The sequence below is a fragment of the Pagrus major genome, chromosome 17 (genome assembly GCF_040436345.1).
Source record: "Pagrus major chromosome 17, Pma_NU_1.0".
In the NCBI taxonomy this organism is placed as follows: domain Eukaryota; kingdom Metazoa; phylum Chordata; class Actinopteri; order Spariformes; family Sparidae; genus Pagrus; species Pagrus major.
The window spans coordinates 9,311,795-9,331,423 of record NC_133231.1 but is presented as its reverse complement, the minus strand read 5'-3'; the positions used below and the strand labels follow the sequence as shown (position 1 = coordinate 9,331,423).

The 19,629-nt window shown below is 40.3% G+C and overlaps 1 protein-coding gene across 1 annotated transcript; it reads left to right on the top strand.

The window, feature by feature from the left end:
• The first annotated feature begins 174 nt into the window (after positions 1-174).
• On the top strand, positions 175-14,396 carry LOC141012085 (FXYD domain-containing ion transport regulator 3-like). Its single transcript, XM_073485473.1, has 8 exons — positions 175-313; positions 9,104-9,159; positions 10,574-10,606; positions 10,921-10,944; positions 11,079-11,153; positions 11,274-11,310; positions 12,038-12,081; positions 13,644-14,396. Exons 2-8 carry the CDS (start codon positions 9,126-9,128, stop codon positions 13,661-13,663), a joined length of 267 nt encoding a protein of 88 aa, XP_073341574.1. The 5' UTR covers positions 175-313; positions 9,104-9,125; the 3' UTR covers positions 13,664-14,396.
• Positions 14,397-19,629: the final 5,233 nt, after the last annotated feature.

Genomic DNA, 19,629 nt, shown 5'->3' with positions numbered 1-19,629 from the left:
CACTCCTCCTCCCGGCTCCCCGTCCTGACTCTGGATCAGCTTCCACGCCCCGCTCGCCTCCAGCCGTCCACTCTCCAGCCGCCAGCCCCGACAGCAGAAACCGACCCGGGATCAGGATTCACACAAGACTCCAGCCTCTTTAACTCAGCCCCCTTTTTCCAAAACCAAGCCAACCTGTTGAGTGTCACAGTGGTGTAGGCAGGGTGTTGGCGCACTGTGTGGAGAAAAGTCGCCAGTTCTGAGTCAGATATCCGCCTGCTTGTGAGAAATTTCCTCGTTTTTGTTGCCGCTGCTAAACTCAACGTCTCAAGAGGTAAGTGTTAAACAAAATAAACTGATACTTCACGGAAGTTTATCTCCTGAAGTGTTTTCTTCATTTGAGGACGTGTGTTTGTGGCGTTTAAGTTTTCCAAATAGGCTCTTGGAGCATCTTTTAAGGCAACTGTAACCCAGTTTAGCTATCGTTAGCCGAAAATAAGGACGCACTTTACGCTAGCATCTAAACAGGATAGCTTTTTATTTAAATGGAAAACTGTTTTGTATCACTGTGCGTCTCATTAACTCACTCACACAGTTATCTTAAAAACTCAAAGAAGCTACAAAAAATCTATAAACGTTCATTTTTAATGAGAAAAGTAAAATGTTCGCTAAAATGCGAAAGTAAAGTACGACACACAATCCGTCACGAGCCAATAATGTTATCCGGCTGGTATTTCTCCTCGCGCTCGCCGGTGCCAGGACAATGGGACGGCACGCGCCCCCGGGCCAACGTGCGTAACGGCACAGGATAGTCTTCCTTCACGCGCCTTGATCACACGTGTTATGAAAAAAGCAACCTGTAGGCTTACCTGACGCTAAAGAAAAATATGGCACTCTTTGCACATTCAGTCCTTTGCAGCCTGTATGTGTTCATGATTGATGCTAATTGTCTGCTCTGATAGCACTAAATTAAAAAGCATCAGATCGCAGAGTGGAGATGTAATAAAATGATGTAAGTGTCAGGTCAAATTATTCAAACCCACGAAAAAGCACCTGGAGATAGCTATTATCAGACTGTTATACGCTGTAGTGAACTCACCTTTGTGAGCTCGTGTGTGTGTGTGTGTGTGTGTGTGTGTGTGTGTGTGTGTGTGTGTGTGTGTGTGTGTGTGTGAAAGGGCCAGCTGATAAGTGTAGAGGTGGTAACAGTTTGTCACTATGTGGCACAAGGACAGATTTGGGACAAGGACAGATACTGGAGTCGCCAAATTCTGCTGTAAAATGCAAAGCAGATACTGAAATATTGATCATTTGTAGGATAAGTCTCAATCAAAATAGTCTGTGTTCTGACTTGTGAAGTAATGTCAACCACTTATTAACTGTTATCAAATTGCCATCCATCAATTTTCTATTGATTTGTCATTGACTAATTCATTCAGTGCTCATGTGAGGGAGGTTCCTAAACATTTTTGCACTGTTTTTGGTGGCTGGAAAAATGGTCTTGAGCAATTAACTGATTATAACGTGATAGAGATGTATAAACAATTCAAAATGGCTGTGTTTTTCTTTTTTAATTTTACATTATCAATGTGTTTCTGTGACTTATACAGACTAGGCACAAGAAGTCTGAGGTAAACATCAGGCTTTAGCGTCTGCTTCACAGCAAATGGGAATTTCACACCAAAATGAGACCCTTGTACTGAGAGAAGTCAATTGTGCAAGAGGCACCGAATGACCACAGGCCAGAGTGCACTGGAGTTGTCAAATATGTTAAGGTTTCACAGGTTTTGCGATGACCATAGACATGCAACAAAGCTAACTAACACACTCTTTGGCAAGCAGTTCTCTAAACTGTCTGTCTTGCAACAAGTTGGTGTCACTTATGTGTTTTGTGAGAGTTCAAATGTGAGAGATCAAGGAAGACCAAAACTAATAATAACAGTATAATAGATATTCGTATTCTGAATACAAATATATTTCATAATTAGATTATACTTAGCAGTTTAATAGAACATACTATACTGTTCAGTCTTGTTTGCATCATTGGTTCATATATAAGTAACAGGTCATTTGTCAGCACAAATCCCCCCATGTGGATCACTAACATTCCTGAGAAGATCAATATTTTTGCCCTGCAATACAGTAAGGCTGTAATCAATGATTTTTTCCATTACTGATTAATCTGCTGATAAATTGTTTAGTCTATAAAACAATGGGCATCATCACTTAACAGGGCCCCAAAATTACTGTCTCAAACGTGCTTCTTTTGTCCAACCAGCAGCCCAAAACCCCCAAAAGTCTTCATTTACTATCATAAATAACAAAGAATAGCAGCAAATCCTAATGTTTAAGAGGCTGGAACCAGCAAGTATTTGACATTTTTGCTTGAAAAATGACTGAAACGATTAATAGATTACCAAAATAGTAGGTATTTACTTTTCAATCGATGAATCTACTAATTGTTGCAGCTCTACAACACATGAATATGCTTTCTTTGCAACAAAGATTTGATGTGATATTATGTTCAAACATTCCCCAATATATTTCTGGATTTTTTTAGTACTCTGACATACTGTGAGAATGATTTCAGCTAAGACTAACAAATATGGAAATTGACTGACAATTTCAAACAAATGCATGGAGAGGGAAATATCCGACTGACATTTGCCTACTGCATATTATTAACTGTATGTTGAATGAATTTAAATTCACCTTAATGTCTCTCATATGGAGCACAGGCTTTCACAGAGGGTCAGGTGAGGCAGAGAGAGATGAGAGAGGTTACAGGGTGAGAGACAGAGATGGAGAGACGGTGAACGAAGCAGGTGACAGACAGCGTTGTCGCTCCTTTCACAGGTGAAACAGACTTAGCTCGCTATCCTCACCTCTCCTCACATGACCACGATTCTTAAAAAAGATAACGAGAGCGGGTGAGGAGAACACAGAAGAGAGGGGTGGAGGGGAAAAAGGGAGAGACGCACTTTCTCCTCATCTTTCTTCTCATCACTTTGGTGGCTGGCAAACACAAATTTAGAAACCTCAACGAGAAGACATTGATTTTATACCAGGGAATGTGACTGTGACCTTCAGTGCATTCTCTACGAAAACCACAAAGCTCAGCAGAGGCACAGCCGATCATTTAGGGCAGATATATTTACAGTTTATAGAAATGTTATTACAGTTTAATACAAAACACCAGGTCTTTTACAATGTTTATTAAAGCAGCTTCTGTAAAATAATGTGCAAGATTAATATATGAAAGGTGAGAAGAGAAGAGATTATGACTGCAGGGTGAGGAGCGAGCAGCCTGTTGCTAGCCGCTCGCTGCTAGCCTTGTGGTTACCATGAGTGACTCATGGCTCTAGTATGCTCCACTCCCTCTCTCACCCTCCGTCTGTCTGTCTCTTTGTGTCCCTTCTTCTCATTCCCTCTCTTTCCCAACCACACTCTCCCCTCTTCCTGCCTCCCTCTCTCATTTCCCCCAGGCTTGAATTCTTCTTCCTCCCTCTCTTGCTCTCTCTTATTTCCCAACTTTATTTCTTGTTTGGGTTTTTCCTTTTTTCCCCTTTCTCTTTCCCTTTCGTCATGAGAGAACTGCCTCCACTGATTCCCCACCCTCTTCCGTTTTATCTTTTTTTTTCTTTTTTGCATTAGTGGAGTCAGCGGTTCACTAACATCTGTCGAAACTCATCTTTGGTCAGAAGCTGTTAGCTGTTACACCTCACTATTGAGCAGCTGCAGAGACAAAGACGTTTTCTTTTAATTGATCTAAAAACCCATCTGAGGTCATGGGACATCACAAGTCCATCTGAGATAAAAGCAAATTATTCATCACAGAGTGCAAAGCAGGTTAAAACTTTTTTTTGTATATCCTGTGTGTGTGTGTGTGTGTGTGTGTGTGTGTGTGTGTGTGTGTGTGTGTGTCATAAAGGATGTGCTGCACGCTGGAATCCAGTGCTGCTAATTTAGGAATAAAAAATGCCACTGAGAATAGGCAGCTGTCTTTGAAGTGCAGTACAGGAACACACACAAACACACACCAGGGTCCAGCATTCAAACGGGTGGGTGTGTGTGTTTGGAGGGGGGTTGGTAAAATAGAAACATCCCACAACACACACAGCCTTTTGGTAACAAAATAGAGGAAATTGATTCTGTTTTTTGTTTTTTTTGGAAAAAGGTAGCATTAAGATGCATTAAGGAGACATAGAATATGCAGTTATACAAACACACTTTGTAAAATACTGTAATTAATAAGTTGTGTATGTTTTCAATACATACATACACCTCGTATTTTATAACACTAGGTTATCTGAACAGGATAAGCAGGTTTAAGATTGAATTGAGTATTTATTTAACTGTTGTGGTAGAACGCTTTGCTTCCTTTTAAGAGTTTTGAGGGCTGAAGGACTCGACGCTGCGTGCTTGTGTATGTGTGCATGTACGCGCCATCTGTATGTGTGTGTCACCTAAAGTAGTCACAAGGGAGTAAACACTTGTATCACATTCAAAGCCAACTGGTGGCCTTTGTGCACTGTTGGCTGACATGTTGGAGTCAGTGTGTCACAGTCAGAAATACAGATCGGTGGAGACTCTTTTGTTCACTTACATATTTTGCTCGCAATTATCACTTACAATATTTTTTTATTCTGGCAGTTGTGGGAGTTAAAAGTAGGACTCTTGGGTGGCCATTTGTCATACAGATAGTTTTGTCTTACTCCACATTTGAAATAAGTTTCTCTGATACAGTTCAATGGAGGTAAATTGATTTTCTTTTGTGATGCTTGCCACAGTAAGTAATAAATATAAATTTGTCACATCCCTGATACACAGATTTCTATGTGATAGAAGAAATAGTATCTATTAAAGCTTTTTCATAGAAAAATTTAAATATTTAAACTGAGTAAGTATTAGATCCCTGATTGACCTCTACACAGCTACATTTAGGAGTTCGGACTCTTTTGACAGCCCTGCAGCCTATTGTGTAACCCTATTGATGTGAAGAAGAAGAGTGGGATGGTAAACGATAATAATGAATGAGCGTGAGACTCATGGGATGGGCAAAGAGCCTAGAAAGCCTGTGTTCCAGAGAGTTTGTAAGGGAAGGGATAAGTGAGTGGAAAAAATTCAACAAAGGGAAAGGACGGGACGGGTGAAGGAGCAAGGACGTGCAGAAGTGTGTCAGAAAAAAGAAGTAGTAGGGGAGAGGTTTAAAGGAGACTGGAGAGGAGACAGCAGCTCAACATAGGCAGAAGAGCAGTGTGAAACAGTAGCTTTAAACAAACAGGCGATCCTGAAAGCTTTTCAGATAAGCGGGACATATGTACGAGTATGAGTATGAGACAGAGAAGATAGCTTGAAAGAAGCAGAGAGCGTAGAGACACAGTAAGAGACTCTCAGTAAGAGAGTCCTAAAGACAGGAAGAGAAGAAGAAAAAGAGATGCAAGAAGAGCTGGAAACAAAAAACGAGGGACAGTCGGAGACAGGCAGAATAGCGTGACAGAGCCAGAACAGAAAAGTCTTTATCCCTGGACCAGGCGGAGCTGGAGAAGAGGCTCCACAGGGAATTTGTACTGAGGCAATAATAAACTACTCGTTACGTGATTAAAGTCTCAGAAATTCTTTGGCTATATTTGTAGTAATGCTTTCTTTGGTATCAGCTCATATCAGACTTTGCTACAACTGAATCTGATTCTTGTTTGTCTCGTAAAAGTTGCATGTGGAGAGTGAAACTATAACAAAATTATTTGATTGATAAAAAATTAATCTACAACTATTTTGATAATCTACTAAATTCTTAAATTACTTATAAAGCCAAAATATCAAACATTTGCAGGTTCCAGCCTCTCCAATGTGAGGATGTGTTGGCTTTGATTTGTCTAATGTCACTATACTAAATATTAGAGCTGCAACGACTAGTCCATTAGAAAATAAATTGCCACCTTTTTCAATAATTGACCAATCATTTCAGTTATTTATCAAGCTAAAATGTCCAGCTCCAGCTTCTTAAATGTTTTCCTTGTCATCTGTGATAGAAAAAGAAGAGTCTTTGGGTTTTGGACGAAAGAAGCAATTTTGTGATGAGCCCTTTTCCTTATTTTTTGACATTTGATAAATGATTAATTTTGAAAATAATCTGCAAATTAATCAATAATGAAAATAATCCTCAATCACATGCCTATATTGAATATGTTTTGGACTATTAGTTTGACAAAACCCACTGTGTTAATATGTTACCCTGTGCGCTGGTTTTGGGGTGAGGCTAATCTGCAGATTCATCATTGACGGACAAACAACGGAAAAAATCATTAGTTGCGGGCCAAGACTACATAAGGGTCAAAGAGCCATTGATATTTGATATTAAATGGTGTCAGCTTTTCAAGCATACAATATACGCTGTACTTTACTCTTCCACAGGGTGCTGTGACTTTGTCAGACACACCTCCAGCACTCACCTCATGGCTCCACCTTACACTAACATTTGCTTTAGAAAATGATCTTCAAATAGGAGGCGGGAGGCACCACCTCTGTGTCTCTTTACCCCCTCACTCTCTTGCTCTCCTCTGCCTCCCCTTTCTCTCTCCTCTGTCTTACCCTCAGTGTGTTCTTCTCTTTCCCTGTTCTCCTCTCTCCTGTTTCTGTCTTTGCCCTACGTCTCCTCCTCCTCACTCTCCTCACAGTGTGTCTCTCCCCTGAGGTAAACCGTTCTCTAGTGGTTGTTGGCCTGGTTCCCATCCTCCACATTCCCCCTGCCTCGCCTGGGGTTGCTGTGGAGAGGCACCAGGAGAGAAGCACTCATCCTGCTCTTCTCTTTCTCTCTCTCTGCCAAACTCCAAATACCAACAGCAGAGGAGGGAGACACATTGTTTCACTTACATCCTCCTTTATTGGGATCTCCAAGAATCAAAGGTCACAGTTGTTTGCGTGTCCTTAGATACTTTACAAACCAAACTATCAAAAACTACTTAATGCTAGATTTCATCCTGTCAGTCTTGTCGTCAGAGCTTGAAGCTGACCTGCAGTGTTTCCATATAAATAAACAAAAGTTATGTTTACAGTCAGTGTTAGGCCTGAACAATATATAAAAAAAAAAATTATTTCACGATTATTTTGACAGATATTGCAGCTCCTGCTATTGGGATATTGCAATCGACCATATTGCGATTTCAATATTATTTTGATTAATTCCTAAGCACTATTCTGTGTTGCTTACCACAAAGAATTGTTTGTGTCCTTAATGCATTTTTCTTACATATAAAGTGTTTGCAAAGACAAAATCTGAACCTTGCATCCACGTTCATTTGTTGCAGTCTTCTTTTTCACTGCTTCTGTGTGTGGATTGCTGTGTATCTTGATGTATTACTGCCTTTGCTGGACTGTTTGTCACATGTATGTGTATCTTCATATATGTGCATGAGACAAACCAAACAGGGAAGAACTTTAGTGCTACTAGTGGTCAAAACTTCCACCTTTCACCTACATAAAATTATTTCCCACCACTACCATCGTTCTCAAATAGGAAAAGCTTTTGATAAAAAGTGAGAAAATCTTTCTAATTTTCCCCCAAAAATTGCAATAAACCTCAGGTTGGAGCAAACAGAGACGACAGATAATACTGCTGTACAGGCCAAGCTGCAGCTTCAACACAAATTCAGTACAGTACAGTGCAATAGGCAAACTAATATGACTAGACACTGTCATGCTGCTGCTGCGCTCAGATCTCTTCTTCGATACTGTCAAACACAACCTGAATTTGATGTCATCCAAATGCCGCATGAATTTTTGTGCGAGCTTTAACTCACTGCGTGTAAATGCCAGGTTGACATGTGCACAGGTGTGTTTGCTCTTCACTGTGGAACGTTAAGAGTGGAAAAGTGCAGTAAGTGGAAAATCACTGCTGTGTGATTTAAGGTGTGTCTCCTGCCAGTGCACATGTTACCTCTGCTGCTGCTTCAACATGGCAGCTAACAATGTGGACACACAGGAACTCAGACAGTTTGTGGGATGTAATTGCTGCCATCAGTAAATTGACAGGTTTATTGGCATTAGTGAGGATGAATTCTGACTCAGGAGAGAACTCTGGCTGAAAGTATTTAGGACACAAGAGCATTTTGTCTGTTTTTAATAATTAGAAGGCACTGGAAAAATAAAAATATCTCCATTGACTGATGAAACTTCAAAAGCTAACCCTTTATGCACTAATGTATACTAGAAATGAGATTACAATGACATCACAGACAGGAATAGCTTTGAAACGGTGAGTGCCCTATGATAAAATTCTCATGGATTTTTTTGCCAAGTGAAATCTAATTTAAAAAAAATAGAAAATCTGGACAGTTGCCGCATGTGTACATGGATGCATACTGTACATAAAAATACATTATATATGTTGAATTAAGCATGTAGAGAAACAAAAGATAACATTAAAACAAGTAAAAAGAAGATCAAAGCTTTGACTCTTTGACTTAGCAACAGTGTAATGCATTACCCAGAGAGAACAAGCTCTCCTGTCAAGGCTCCATTAGAGCACTTTGTACCCATCAACATCAGATCAAGTTTCTGTGTGTGTCTGAGTATGAAAGAGAATGACAGAGACCACTTTATGTCTGTCTAAATACGATCACATTTCTCTGTGGTTGCGGATGCATGTGCTGTAGGAGTGATGAGTTCTTTTCTGTGCCTTTACGTCCTCGGAGTGCCCCTCAGAAAACACAGAAAGTTGAATGTTGCATCATGTTGTATCTGTTGACTCTGTCAGCTGGTACGAGCCAGTTTGGAGTACAGTAATCAGCTTTCTAACATGAACACACCCATTTAAAATTTGATTATTTGTGCCTTTGGGACTTGAGATAATGTTATTTACCCTTTGTGACTACAACTAGAGCCTTGTTCAAATGGACTGTTAATGCACCGCAGTTAGTAGGTCATGTAGTCAGCCCACAAGCAAACATTAGTCAGAAGAAAAGATACACATTTTCAGTTAATCATTTTAATATGTTTATTTCTTTTGCTTTACTAACTAAATAGAATGTAAAGCTGCATAGAAAATGTTGTTCATCAATCTAATTACCATCTGAATTGTCAGTGATATTGTTGTTGATATCTGTGTCTGTTTTTATCTCTGCAGGTGAACAAGCTCAAGCCTGAAGATGTCAAAGATCTCTGCTTTGGTGTTAATGACACGTAAGTTAAACTCTTTAAAGTTTTTTCATTTCATTACAGCTTTTCTTTAAAAAAAAAAATCCTCAAGAACTCAACTAAATTAGTAACTTCCTCTTTTTAAAAGTCAGAAAGTCCATTGTCAGTGTATTGACCAGTCAACCAGAGTCACTAAGCATTATTAATGTCACGTCAGTAAGGACTCATGACCTCTTAGCTCTACTTCCTCTTCTCAGAGGAAATTCTGCCTTAAGCTCTGTCTTCCATCACCACATTGCTCAAGTATTTCTATTGTTTTGACACTTGGTAACATGTCTGAAGCTAGACAGAAGACAGCAGGGTAGATGAGTGGTTAGAGAGATCCTGTCGCTGGCTGTCTTGGTGCCTCTTTACTTTAAATTTTAAACTGTCAGGACGTCGGATGTGATCGAGTGTCTTGTAGAAATATACTGTAAGAAAGAAAATCACAAACACTGTGAGTACGGCAGATGATGGCAAATGAGGTGCTCTGTAATCACAGTGCTGACAAGGTGAGGGTAAGGGTATCCACAGCTCTTTCAGGAGGTATAAAAGAGAAAAGATGTGAGGAATAAGGAGGAGAGAGATGAAACAGAGTTTTATGTCACATTTATAAACAGCTCTGGATTTCCAACAAACATAGGAAAGATTTAGGAACTTTTTAATAGGTGTTTTGATCATTGACAGTTTCCTTTGTAAACCATTCTACATAACAGACATTTTATTTGTCTTTCCTTCAAATAAAAACAATAGAAAGCTTCTCCAATATTAAGTGCACAAAACTAATATAAATTTAATGTACTAAGTTTGAAACTGGCTATGGAAAAGTCTGTTTAATTGGCTTTTTCTATACATTTAATTGGAATTTGACTTATCTGGGTTGAGTAAATACTGAGGGTGAATTCAGGGGTTTCAAAGCCAAAGGAAAGAAGCTGATCTTTACTCTGGTAGTACGGCACTAAAACAAAGTTTACTTTAGATTTCAGCATCATCTTATTACAATTAATAATCTTACATAGCTACAAATACACATGGATATACATTAACCTTTGCATCCTGCTAACAACATGCTTTACAAAAGAAAAATAGCATGCTTCTCTCCTTCACTTGCTTTAAAAACAAAGCACATCTAGCAAGCCAGTCAGATCAAGATCTGTAAGACAGGAGGTGGTTGTACTTGGAATACTTTTGTCCACAGGGGCAGCCAGAATAAAAAAAATGAAATTTTCCATTGCTTTAAATTATTTGGGGTATTTTAACAGCTCAGACCACATGAATCTGCTCTTCCTGACTGAACCAAAAGCAATAAAATATTTTCTTTACTTTTCCACCCTCATGATCCCTAACAATAAACAAAATGAGATGCCTCAGGCTGTGTTGCACTGTTGTAAAGTTTGCCTCTCTGTCTGAACTCTTACAGTTGTGTCGCTGGTGTTTGCAGAAGAACAGAACTGTAAGTACACTACGGTGAATATTTGAATAATATGGTAAAAGACTTGATCTGATCTAATAAGAAAGGAGAACCATAAAACTGTAAGAGTCATCTTTATTATTTTACTTAAAATCAGTTGTAATCTTTGAAAAGTATTGATCTGATGATGGTCAGGTATGTAAATCATTAGCGAGAGAATCAAACTAGGCCATTGTGTTTGCTCATCCCACTTCGTACTGTTGACTTTATTATGTCACTGTTTGAGATGTGGATGTGTCTGTAAACCCTTATTTATCTGCTGTTTCAACTGACGCTCTTCATTTCTGTTCCTCCAGCTGAAGATGACCCATTTACCTTTGGTAATTCCCCCTTTTATAACTTATTTTGACTATCAATTAAAAGTTCATGTAACTAGGAAGATGATCTGTATCATTGACATAAAATACAGTTTATTTATTTATTTTCAAGTGGTAACAATGACTTCTTTGTGCAGACTACCACAGACTGCGTGTCGGAGGCCTGATTCTAGCTGCTGTCCTCTGTCTCATCGGCATCACCATCCTGTTCAGTAAGATGCAAATTACACACACACACACCCTTATCCACACAGTCATAAACAGACTCAGACAATGCTCAAATACATGCAGGCATCATAAAGACAGTCAATGCTTGTTTTCTCTTGTTCCAGGTGGCCACTGCAGGTGCAAGTTCAACCAGGACAAGAGGTGATTCTTCATACAGTTACACATGCATGCATAATTGCACTGGAAACTCCAAACCAGGAACACTTCACATTTAATATTATATTGTAAAATCAATATTTATTAGCAAGCTCTAAATAGAGATGTTCCGATACCATTTTTACTTTCCCAATACCGATTCTGATACCTGGGCTTTGGGTATGGGCCGATACAGAGTACCAATCTGATACCAGTGCATGTTAAAAAAAACAAAAACTAACTGGTACCACTTGTGCCGCCCCTCGAAATTACAGCCTTGCATACTGAACATGTCACTGTTTTACTAGCGGGGTTATCCAGAGTAAAATATTGTTGCTAGCTCCATTTGGCTCATGTGAAATCAACTTCATCTTCGCCACTCTAAAAACTGTAGTTACCAGGGGCAGCACAGCGCAACTAACTGTATTGGCTTTTAGAGCAGCGAAGAAGAATTGATTTCCAGTGTGCAGAACTAAAGGAACTCACTGGGAAGTAGCAGGGTCCCGTTTCTAATTTGCATGGTATCGGATCGGTGCATAGACTCACGTACTTGCTGATACCGATACCTGCATTTTCAGCAGTATCGGTGGCATTTCCGATACTGGTATCAGAATCAGAACAACTCTAGTTCTAAAGTTGGTGTAGCTTTTGTTATCAAAATAATGGTATGTAAAAATTTTAGAATGGGTTTCCATTTATTGACTGTTTCCCTTCTCCTTTGTCGTCTTTGCAGGAGGAGGACAGGAAGCAATGCTCAGCAGATGCTCTCCGACCAAGGTAATGTTAGTTCACCCACCAACTGTCACTGGTGTGAGATCCTATCTAAAAACTATATGGAGAACATGCTCCAGTAGTGAAGATTGAAACAGCTGGATAAATAAAAGTATTGGGGCAATTTCCAATCAGTTCACTGTAACTTCGTTCTACTAACATTTCTATTAACCCACAAAGGAAGCTGGGTTTGTGGGTTTTACTGTAAATGTCAACAGAACAGATGACCACAGACACATGACAAAAGCAGCAAGGACGGCAGCTAAAACAAGCAGAGGGGCTTTCCTTTTCAGATTACTACACGCTACGTATTCTAAACAAATACACCTATCAACAATATTGCATGTGTACTAGACATATGTATCGTATGCATCTAACCCTACCTAGCAGGATACACGGCTTCAAATATTAAGATTTCATCACCAAGTTGTCATCCTGCCAAGGTCTTAAGTTATATTTACTCTGTCCATCTGTTTCACTGTCACACACACAAACACACACACACACACACACATACTAACACTGAGTCCAGCACTATGGGAGCTTTCCATACAGACACCATGGACCTTGCTGTTCAACAGGTGGTGGGACTCTGGGTGGCAGGCAGGCAGAGAAGGAGGGAGATGAAGGGTGGTTTTACAGGCAACTCCTATTTCATGTCGCTGCGCAGCCATTAAAGGTGCTCTCTTGTGTCTAAAAATTAAACACAAACCAAACCTGGTACAGCTATAGTAAGATATATGGACAAGTAAATAAAGAACATACATGCATGCATCAACAGTGTTTGCTAATACCATGAGAAGTAGTCAGAATTTGAAGAAGACTTGTTTTATTAGACCCTTCTTGCACGGGGAACGCCTACAATGTAAACTTTCTCTTGTGAATTTGTAGTTTCAGAGCTCAAGCTCTGATGACACTGATGGTTTCGGGTGTTACTGGAAGACAAAGCTAGTTTGATTACAACAGCTTTGATGTACACAAAATACACAGGCGGCCCATATGGAAAAACACTGTGTGTGGCAACTCAGCAGGGGCCCACAGGGACATGCTGCACTGAACGGCAGTTTCCACTTGCGTTGGTACTTACACACTAATACACATCCAATTTCTTTCTCATTATCTGAGAAAGAGCATTAGTTTGTTAATTCTCCAAATACAGAGAATGATTCTTATATTAGTGGCAGTTATTGCATTACAGTGATTTTAAATATGAGCCGCACTTCTCATGACAGAATTCAGCTGCTAATAGTTTAATTGTTGTCAAAGCCTTATATAACATCTGATGTCCATTTTCTCACGATGGTGCCTTTCAGAACATTCTGTATCCATGGATTGGGAATGCAAATAATAAAGTATAATGTCAATTCTAAAATAGAAAAAATAAATATTCTAATGAGGTTGTAGTGGTCTGTGTACGAAAAACAAAAAAATAAATAATGTGGATTTACTGAAGAAATAGTGATGTAAAGGAAAAGTCAGTTTAATTACCTGGTGATGAATGTACTGTCACTGTTAACAATCTGAATTTGTAAACTCAAGTACCTGTCCGTCTGTCTTTTCATCCACAGGTCGTTCCTGTGACTGCTAGATGTCAACCAGAGCACACGCTGACTTCCCAAACCTGCGGCCAGCAGATAACACGGAGGAGCAGCAGCGGGATTCGATACATCCAACAAGAGGCTTTTGTTTTATTGTTAGACATCAACAGAGAGTAGTCCGTGTGTACCTGCTGTGAGGTGTGATGCTTTCTGCTTGATAACTGAGCTACTGATTTGCAGCCTGCACACATTCACAGACTCGGACCCATACACACTTTTACACACAATTTCAGTCACTTTCATGTCAGTCAATTAAACTTTTTTCGTATTTGGAAGTTAAAAAGGATTTGACTTGAAGAAACGGACATATTCAATCGAGAATTCCTTCTATAACTGGGCATGAATGCTTTGTCATTCATTGTTGATAGTTTTGTTTGATTGAGCTGAAAGTGACTTCACACAATGGTAACACAAACCTATTACCAAAAACTTCCTGAAGTGTCCACATACTGTAGGTTGTGTCGATGCCTCGCACTACTTCTGCTGTCTGTACTGTATTCATGTAGATGTTAGTTGCTTACTGTGTCCTATCTAACCCGCAGTCTTTGCTTTCATGTCATGTATATGAAATCCACATAGTCATGAGTGTTTAGAGTGGCATTGATGATTCATGATAATCTGTTAATACCCATGTTTAGCTTTATGGAGGAAAGTAGTGGATTGCACTGTTCAGAGATACAGAAAGACTCTGTCATGTTTCTATAAAATAATTATTGAAACAAACTACGAGTTACAGAGTTTCATTTGTGTGTGTGTGTGTGTGTGTGTGTGTGTGTGTGTGTGTGTGTGTGTGTGTGTGTGCAATATCTAGTTTTTATGAGATTTTAACAGCAAGAGTATGAAATATGACAAAAATGCTCTTTAACTTTTTCATTTTTACATTATATATATACATAATTTCTCATCTATATATATGTGTATTTCCTGTTTCTAATCCTTATTTTTAATTGTAGTTATTAATTAGTTTTTCATTTTAGCACATCCAGTTGAGTTTGCCACCCCAGCATTTCACCTCACATATTGAATATTGTGTATCTGTCAAACAGACCTTCAATCTTGAATGTAGTAGTTCAAGTGTTGTTGATTTTAAGCTGACCTCTTAAAAACTGGGTTATTTTATGTTAGTGGCTTTTTTCTTTTTTTATTTTATAACTTTAAATTTCAGTGCCTTGCACTAAAGTTACCAGCACAGGCATATTACAGTGAAGTACGCTTTCAACAGGCACTTCAACTGGATGAAATTACGTGTTTATGTCGTGTCACTATCAACTCTGACCTTGACACATCTTTTAATTGAACTCATGCAAATAAATCAAGAGAATTTTTTTTTTTTTTTTTTTAATGGATTATATAGATGTTAAGCAATTCAGAAATCCTGGCTTTGTGTTATAAAAAGCAAAGGTGTGTTCACTGAAGAGCTGATTAGACCTTTGCTCAGCTTAATAAACAATACTGCAAATGATGTGATATCACCAAACTATATAATTAGAATTGGAAATTGAACTACGGTCTCTAGGGATGAGTGTGAGCAACCTATAACTTTCTTTTGACAGTTTTCAAGTCTAACCAGGCACAATAAGTGAAAACACTAATAGGTCTTTTAATTTAGTTCAAGTTTTTGTTTGTCATTTCAAAAGTCAAAAACATAAAACAACTTGAGTGTGTGAAAGCCTGGGGGCAATAAAAGAAAGCAGAATAAAAATAAGAAGATATAAATATAAACATGGCATTTAAACTACGTGAAGATGAGGTGTCGTAACAGGAAACGTTCAGGTGTTATAATAATAATAATAATAATAATACATTTATTTTGTATAGCGCTTTTCAAGGTACACAAAGACACTTTACAGGTTAAAAAGCAGAATAATAAAAACAACACAATAAAAATACAAAAAGAGACAAGTTATACATGAAAAACAGTTCTGAAAAGGGGACTTTTGGTGAGTGTTTTGAAGGTAATGAGGTCTGTACAGTCTCTGAGTTGTGTGGGGAGGGAGTTCCAAAGGGAGGCAGCTACTGAGAAAGCTCTGTCGCCCCAGGTTCGGTGCTTGGTCCTGTGTGGTGGAGTGAGGAGATTTGCGCCGGAGGAGCGGAGGGTGCCTTAAGGGTTGTGGCGGTGGAGCAGGTCGTTGAGGTAGGGTGGGGCCTGGTTGTGGAGGGCTTTGTGAGTGAGCAGGAGTATTTTGAATTGAATCCGTTGTGGGACAGGGAGCCAGTGGAGTTTCTGGAGGACAGGGGTGATGTGGTTACGGGTGCGGGTGTGGGTGAGCAGGCAAGCAGCAGAGTTCTGGATGTATTGGAGTTTATTTAGGAGTTTGGATGGTGTGCCATAGAGGATGCTGTTGCAGTAGTCAAGTCTGGAGGTGATGAAGGCGTGAATCAGGGTTTCTGCCGTTGATGATCATGTCCGATTTGTCGAAATTTAGTTGGAGGAAGTTTGTTTGTATCCAGGATTTGATTTCAGTGAGGCAGTTGGTGAGTGTGGAGTGGGTGGCGGTGGTGATGGATTTTGTGGAGATGTAGATTTGGACGTCGTCAGCATAGCAGTGGAAACGGAGACCATGACGGCGTATGATGTTGCCAAGGGGGAGCATGTATAGGATGAAGAGGAGTGGACTGAGCACCGAACCCTGGGGGACACCTTGGGACAGAGGATCAGTGGAGGAGGTTCAGTTGTTGATGTTGACGAACTGTTGTCTGTTTGTGAGATATGATTTTAACCAGGAGAGGGCAGTGCCATTGATGTTGAGGGAGGATTCGAGGCGGGAGAGAAGAATGGAGTGGTTGATGGTGTCAAAAGCTGCAGTGAGGTCCAGGAGGATGAGAATGCTGAGGTGGCCGGAGTCTGCAGAGAGGAGGAAGTCGTTAGTGACTTTAAGGAGGGCTGTCTCGGTACTGTGTTGAGAGCGGAAGCCGGATTGAAAAGGTTCAAAGAGGTCGGTGGAGATGAGGTGGGTTTTGAGTTGAATGGCAATGGTGCGTTTCAGTATTTTTGATAAAAAAGGGAGGTTGGAGATTGGCCGGAAATTTGTCATAATGTCTGGGTTGAGTCCAGGTTTTTTGAGAGTGGGGGTGACAGCTGCTAGTTTGAGTGATTGAGGGACTGAACCAGAACTGAGGGAGGAGTTGATTATTTTTGTGATGAGGAAGGAGATGGCTGGGAGACAGTTCTTGACCAGGGATGATGGGATGGGGTCCAGGGCAACGGTGGAGCTTGTCATTTCTGCCATGATGGTGGACAGGTCCCTTGGAGACACAGGGGAAAACTGAGACAGGAGTTGAGAGGTGAAGAGGGGAGGGGTGGGTGATGGAGTGGGCGGGGTAGGGGTAGGTATAGGGGAGGTGGACAGGTTGCTGTAGATGTTATCGATTTTTGTTTGGAAAAATGAAAGGAAGGAGTTGCATTTATCGGTTGTGAAGGAGTTGAAGGTGTTGTCAATGGGTTTGAGAAGTTTGTTTATGGTGGAGAAGAGAGCTTTGGGGTTGGTGGAGCCAGAGTGAATCAGGTGGGAGTAGTAGGTGGAACGGGTTTTGGTGAGAGCATCCTTGTATTGCTGCAGATAGTCAGTATGTGCTAGGAGATGGACAGTTAAACCAGTTTTCTTTGCAAGTCTTTGACAAGCTGACGTTTGTGGGATTTCATCTGACGGAGTTCAGGAGTGTACCATGGAGCAGAGTGAATGGATTTGAGGTTTCTGTAGGATATTTTGCGTTTGTCTTTTGGGGTGGGGAGAGGGATGACGATGGTAATTGCCAGGTGGTCGGAGATGTTGAGGTTGAGACTGGAGAGTTGATGTATCGTGAGACCAGTGGAGCAGACCAGATCCAGGATGTGACCACGGCTGTGGGTGAGAAAGTTGACGTGTTGGGTGAAGTCGAAGCAGTGTAATAAGTCCAAAAAGTCAGTGGCAGATTTGCAGTCTGTGTCCAAGTGGATGTTAAAATCGCCCAGGAGGAGAATTGAAGGAGAGATGGCAGACAGGTGGGTCAGAAAATCTGAGAAGTCGGAGATAAAGGAGGGATTTGGCTTGGGGGGGGGGGGGGCGATGGCAGTGACCAGAGGAGTGGGACCAGAGAGTTTGAAGGCGATGTGTTCAAAAGAATGGGCAACGGGAATGGGGATTGTGGATGTTTTAATGTCCTTTCTGTGGATGGCAGCAATACCACCTCCCTGCCCCTCAGGTCGACGTTTGTCAATGTAAGTGAAAGAGGTGGGTGTGGTCTCATTAGGGAGAAGTAGTCCAGGGGTTTGTGCCAGGTTTCAGTCGTGCAGAATATGTCCAGGTTATTGTCAGAATGTGGCTTTTTTTTGCTGAGTGAGCGGGTGTTGAGCAAAGCCAGTTTCAGGCGACGTTGCTTTATGACAGGTTGGGAGGACTGAGGAAGTGGGCGGAGATTCGATGGGTTCGCGTGTCGTTTGTTGCTGTGATGACGTAACGAGGAAGTGGTGGTGCGGCAGGACAAGATGGATGGGATGGAGTTTGCGGATGAAGAGTTGTAGGTGAACATACGGCCAGAGCCTCTGTGTGGAGGCCGGCCGCTGTGTAGTAGTCCAGTTTCGATGATAGTGTCCATGCAGTCCGGGGGGAGGTGGTGGTTGAGGTGGAGTATAGCAGCGGCATGGGCCGGCTGTGGAGCGCTAGCTGAAAGCTTTTCATCATAAACCATCTTGTGCTCTCTGTTATGATGCCAGTGTCCACCATGAGAGCCATTTCTGTGCCTGAGAAAGGCTCTGGCTCCCTCTGGTGGACATTGTCAAATGTATCTATTTTCTATTCTAGTTCCATACTAATTCAGTGAGCACTGCAATTACGATCACTCTTTCTTTCTCAGCAGATGTATATTGATTTAATTAAATAGAGCGAGAGGAGGTTGGCAGTAATGCACTTTATGACGTGTGCAGAGAGCAGCATGACTTGACTGATGGCTCGTCCAAGAGGATCTTGGCACTGAAGTAACCCACATTACAATAACAGACCAAAAGAGTGTTTTTTATTTTTATGCTTGTGTTTTATGTCAGTCTGAATGTTTTGAAGGGCCCAGCCTCGCCTCCTTTGGCCCCTCCCTCTTCATTTATTGGTTCACTATAATGAGGGCGACGGCAGCATCAAGCAAGCCATTGGTAGCCAGAATTGACCGGAAATTAGACGAATTCGCACTAAAAATAAAAGAATAAAATATTTAACATTGATGATCATGTGCATGGAATGTGTTGATATAACTTTGAAAGTGTATTTCAAAGATAATAAGTTGACTTTTACATTTAAAATCTTTTACTGCCTGCAGTAGATGGGAGCTCTTTACAGAAACAAGCCTTGCAACAGCAGCATTATTTACATGCAGCAAATGCTTAAGATAATTTTCTCCAGATATGTAATCATTTCCTATCTTTTGATTGTCTGTATATTTCGTATTTATTTCATAGTAATAAGGTGTCTTTGGTTTAGTTATATGTGTGGGGGGGCTGAGGATGAAGAAGAACTGTTTCACAGACCTCCTTGAAGATTAAAGTTTATCCTGGCAACAAGGCTACTGACTACTGAACTCTGAAATGTTCTTGTAACAGTGCACACATATATAACTCAAGTATGTATTTGGGTTTGAGGTACATTTTCTGCAACTTTATATTCTATTCCACCACATTTCAGATGCCAATATTTTACATTTAGTATTTAGTAACTACCTACTTTTCAAATTCAGATGAATAATTTAGAACATAATTGAAAAATATTTTATTATTATTATTATCATTATTATTATTACTATTGGTAGTAGTAGTAGTAGCAGTAGTAGTAATTTAGTAATTTTTATAATTATTATTTATTACTATGGATAAACGTAGGACATTGTTGATCCCCAGAGGTAAACTCACAAGATACCTGGCTGTATATGAAGTAATTAAGTTTATCTCCAGCTGCCAGCTGCACAATTAAGTGATGAACACATGAATGCATCA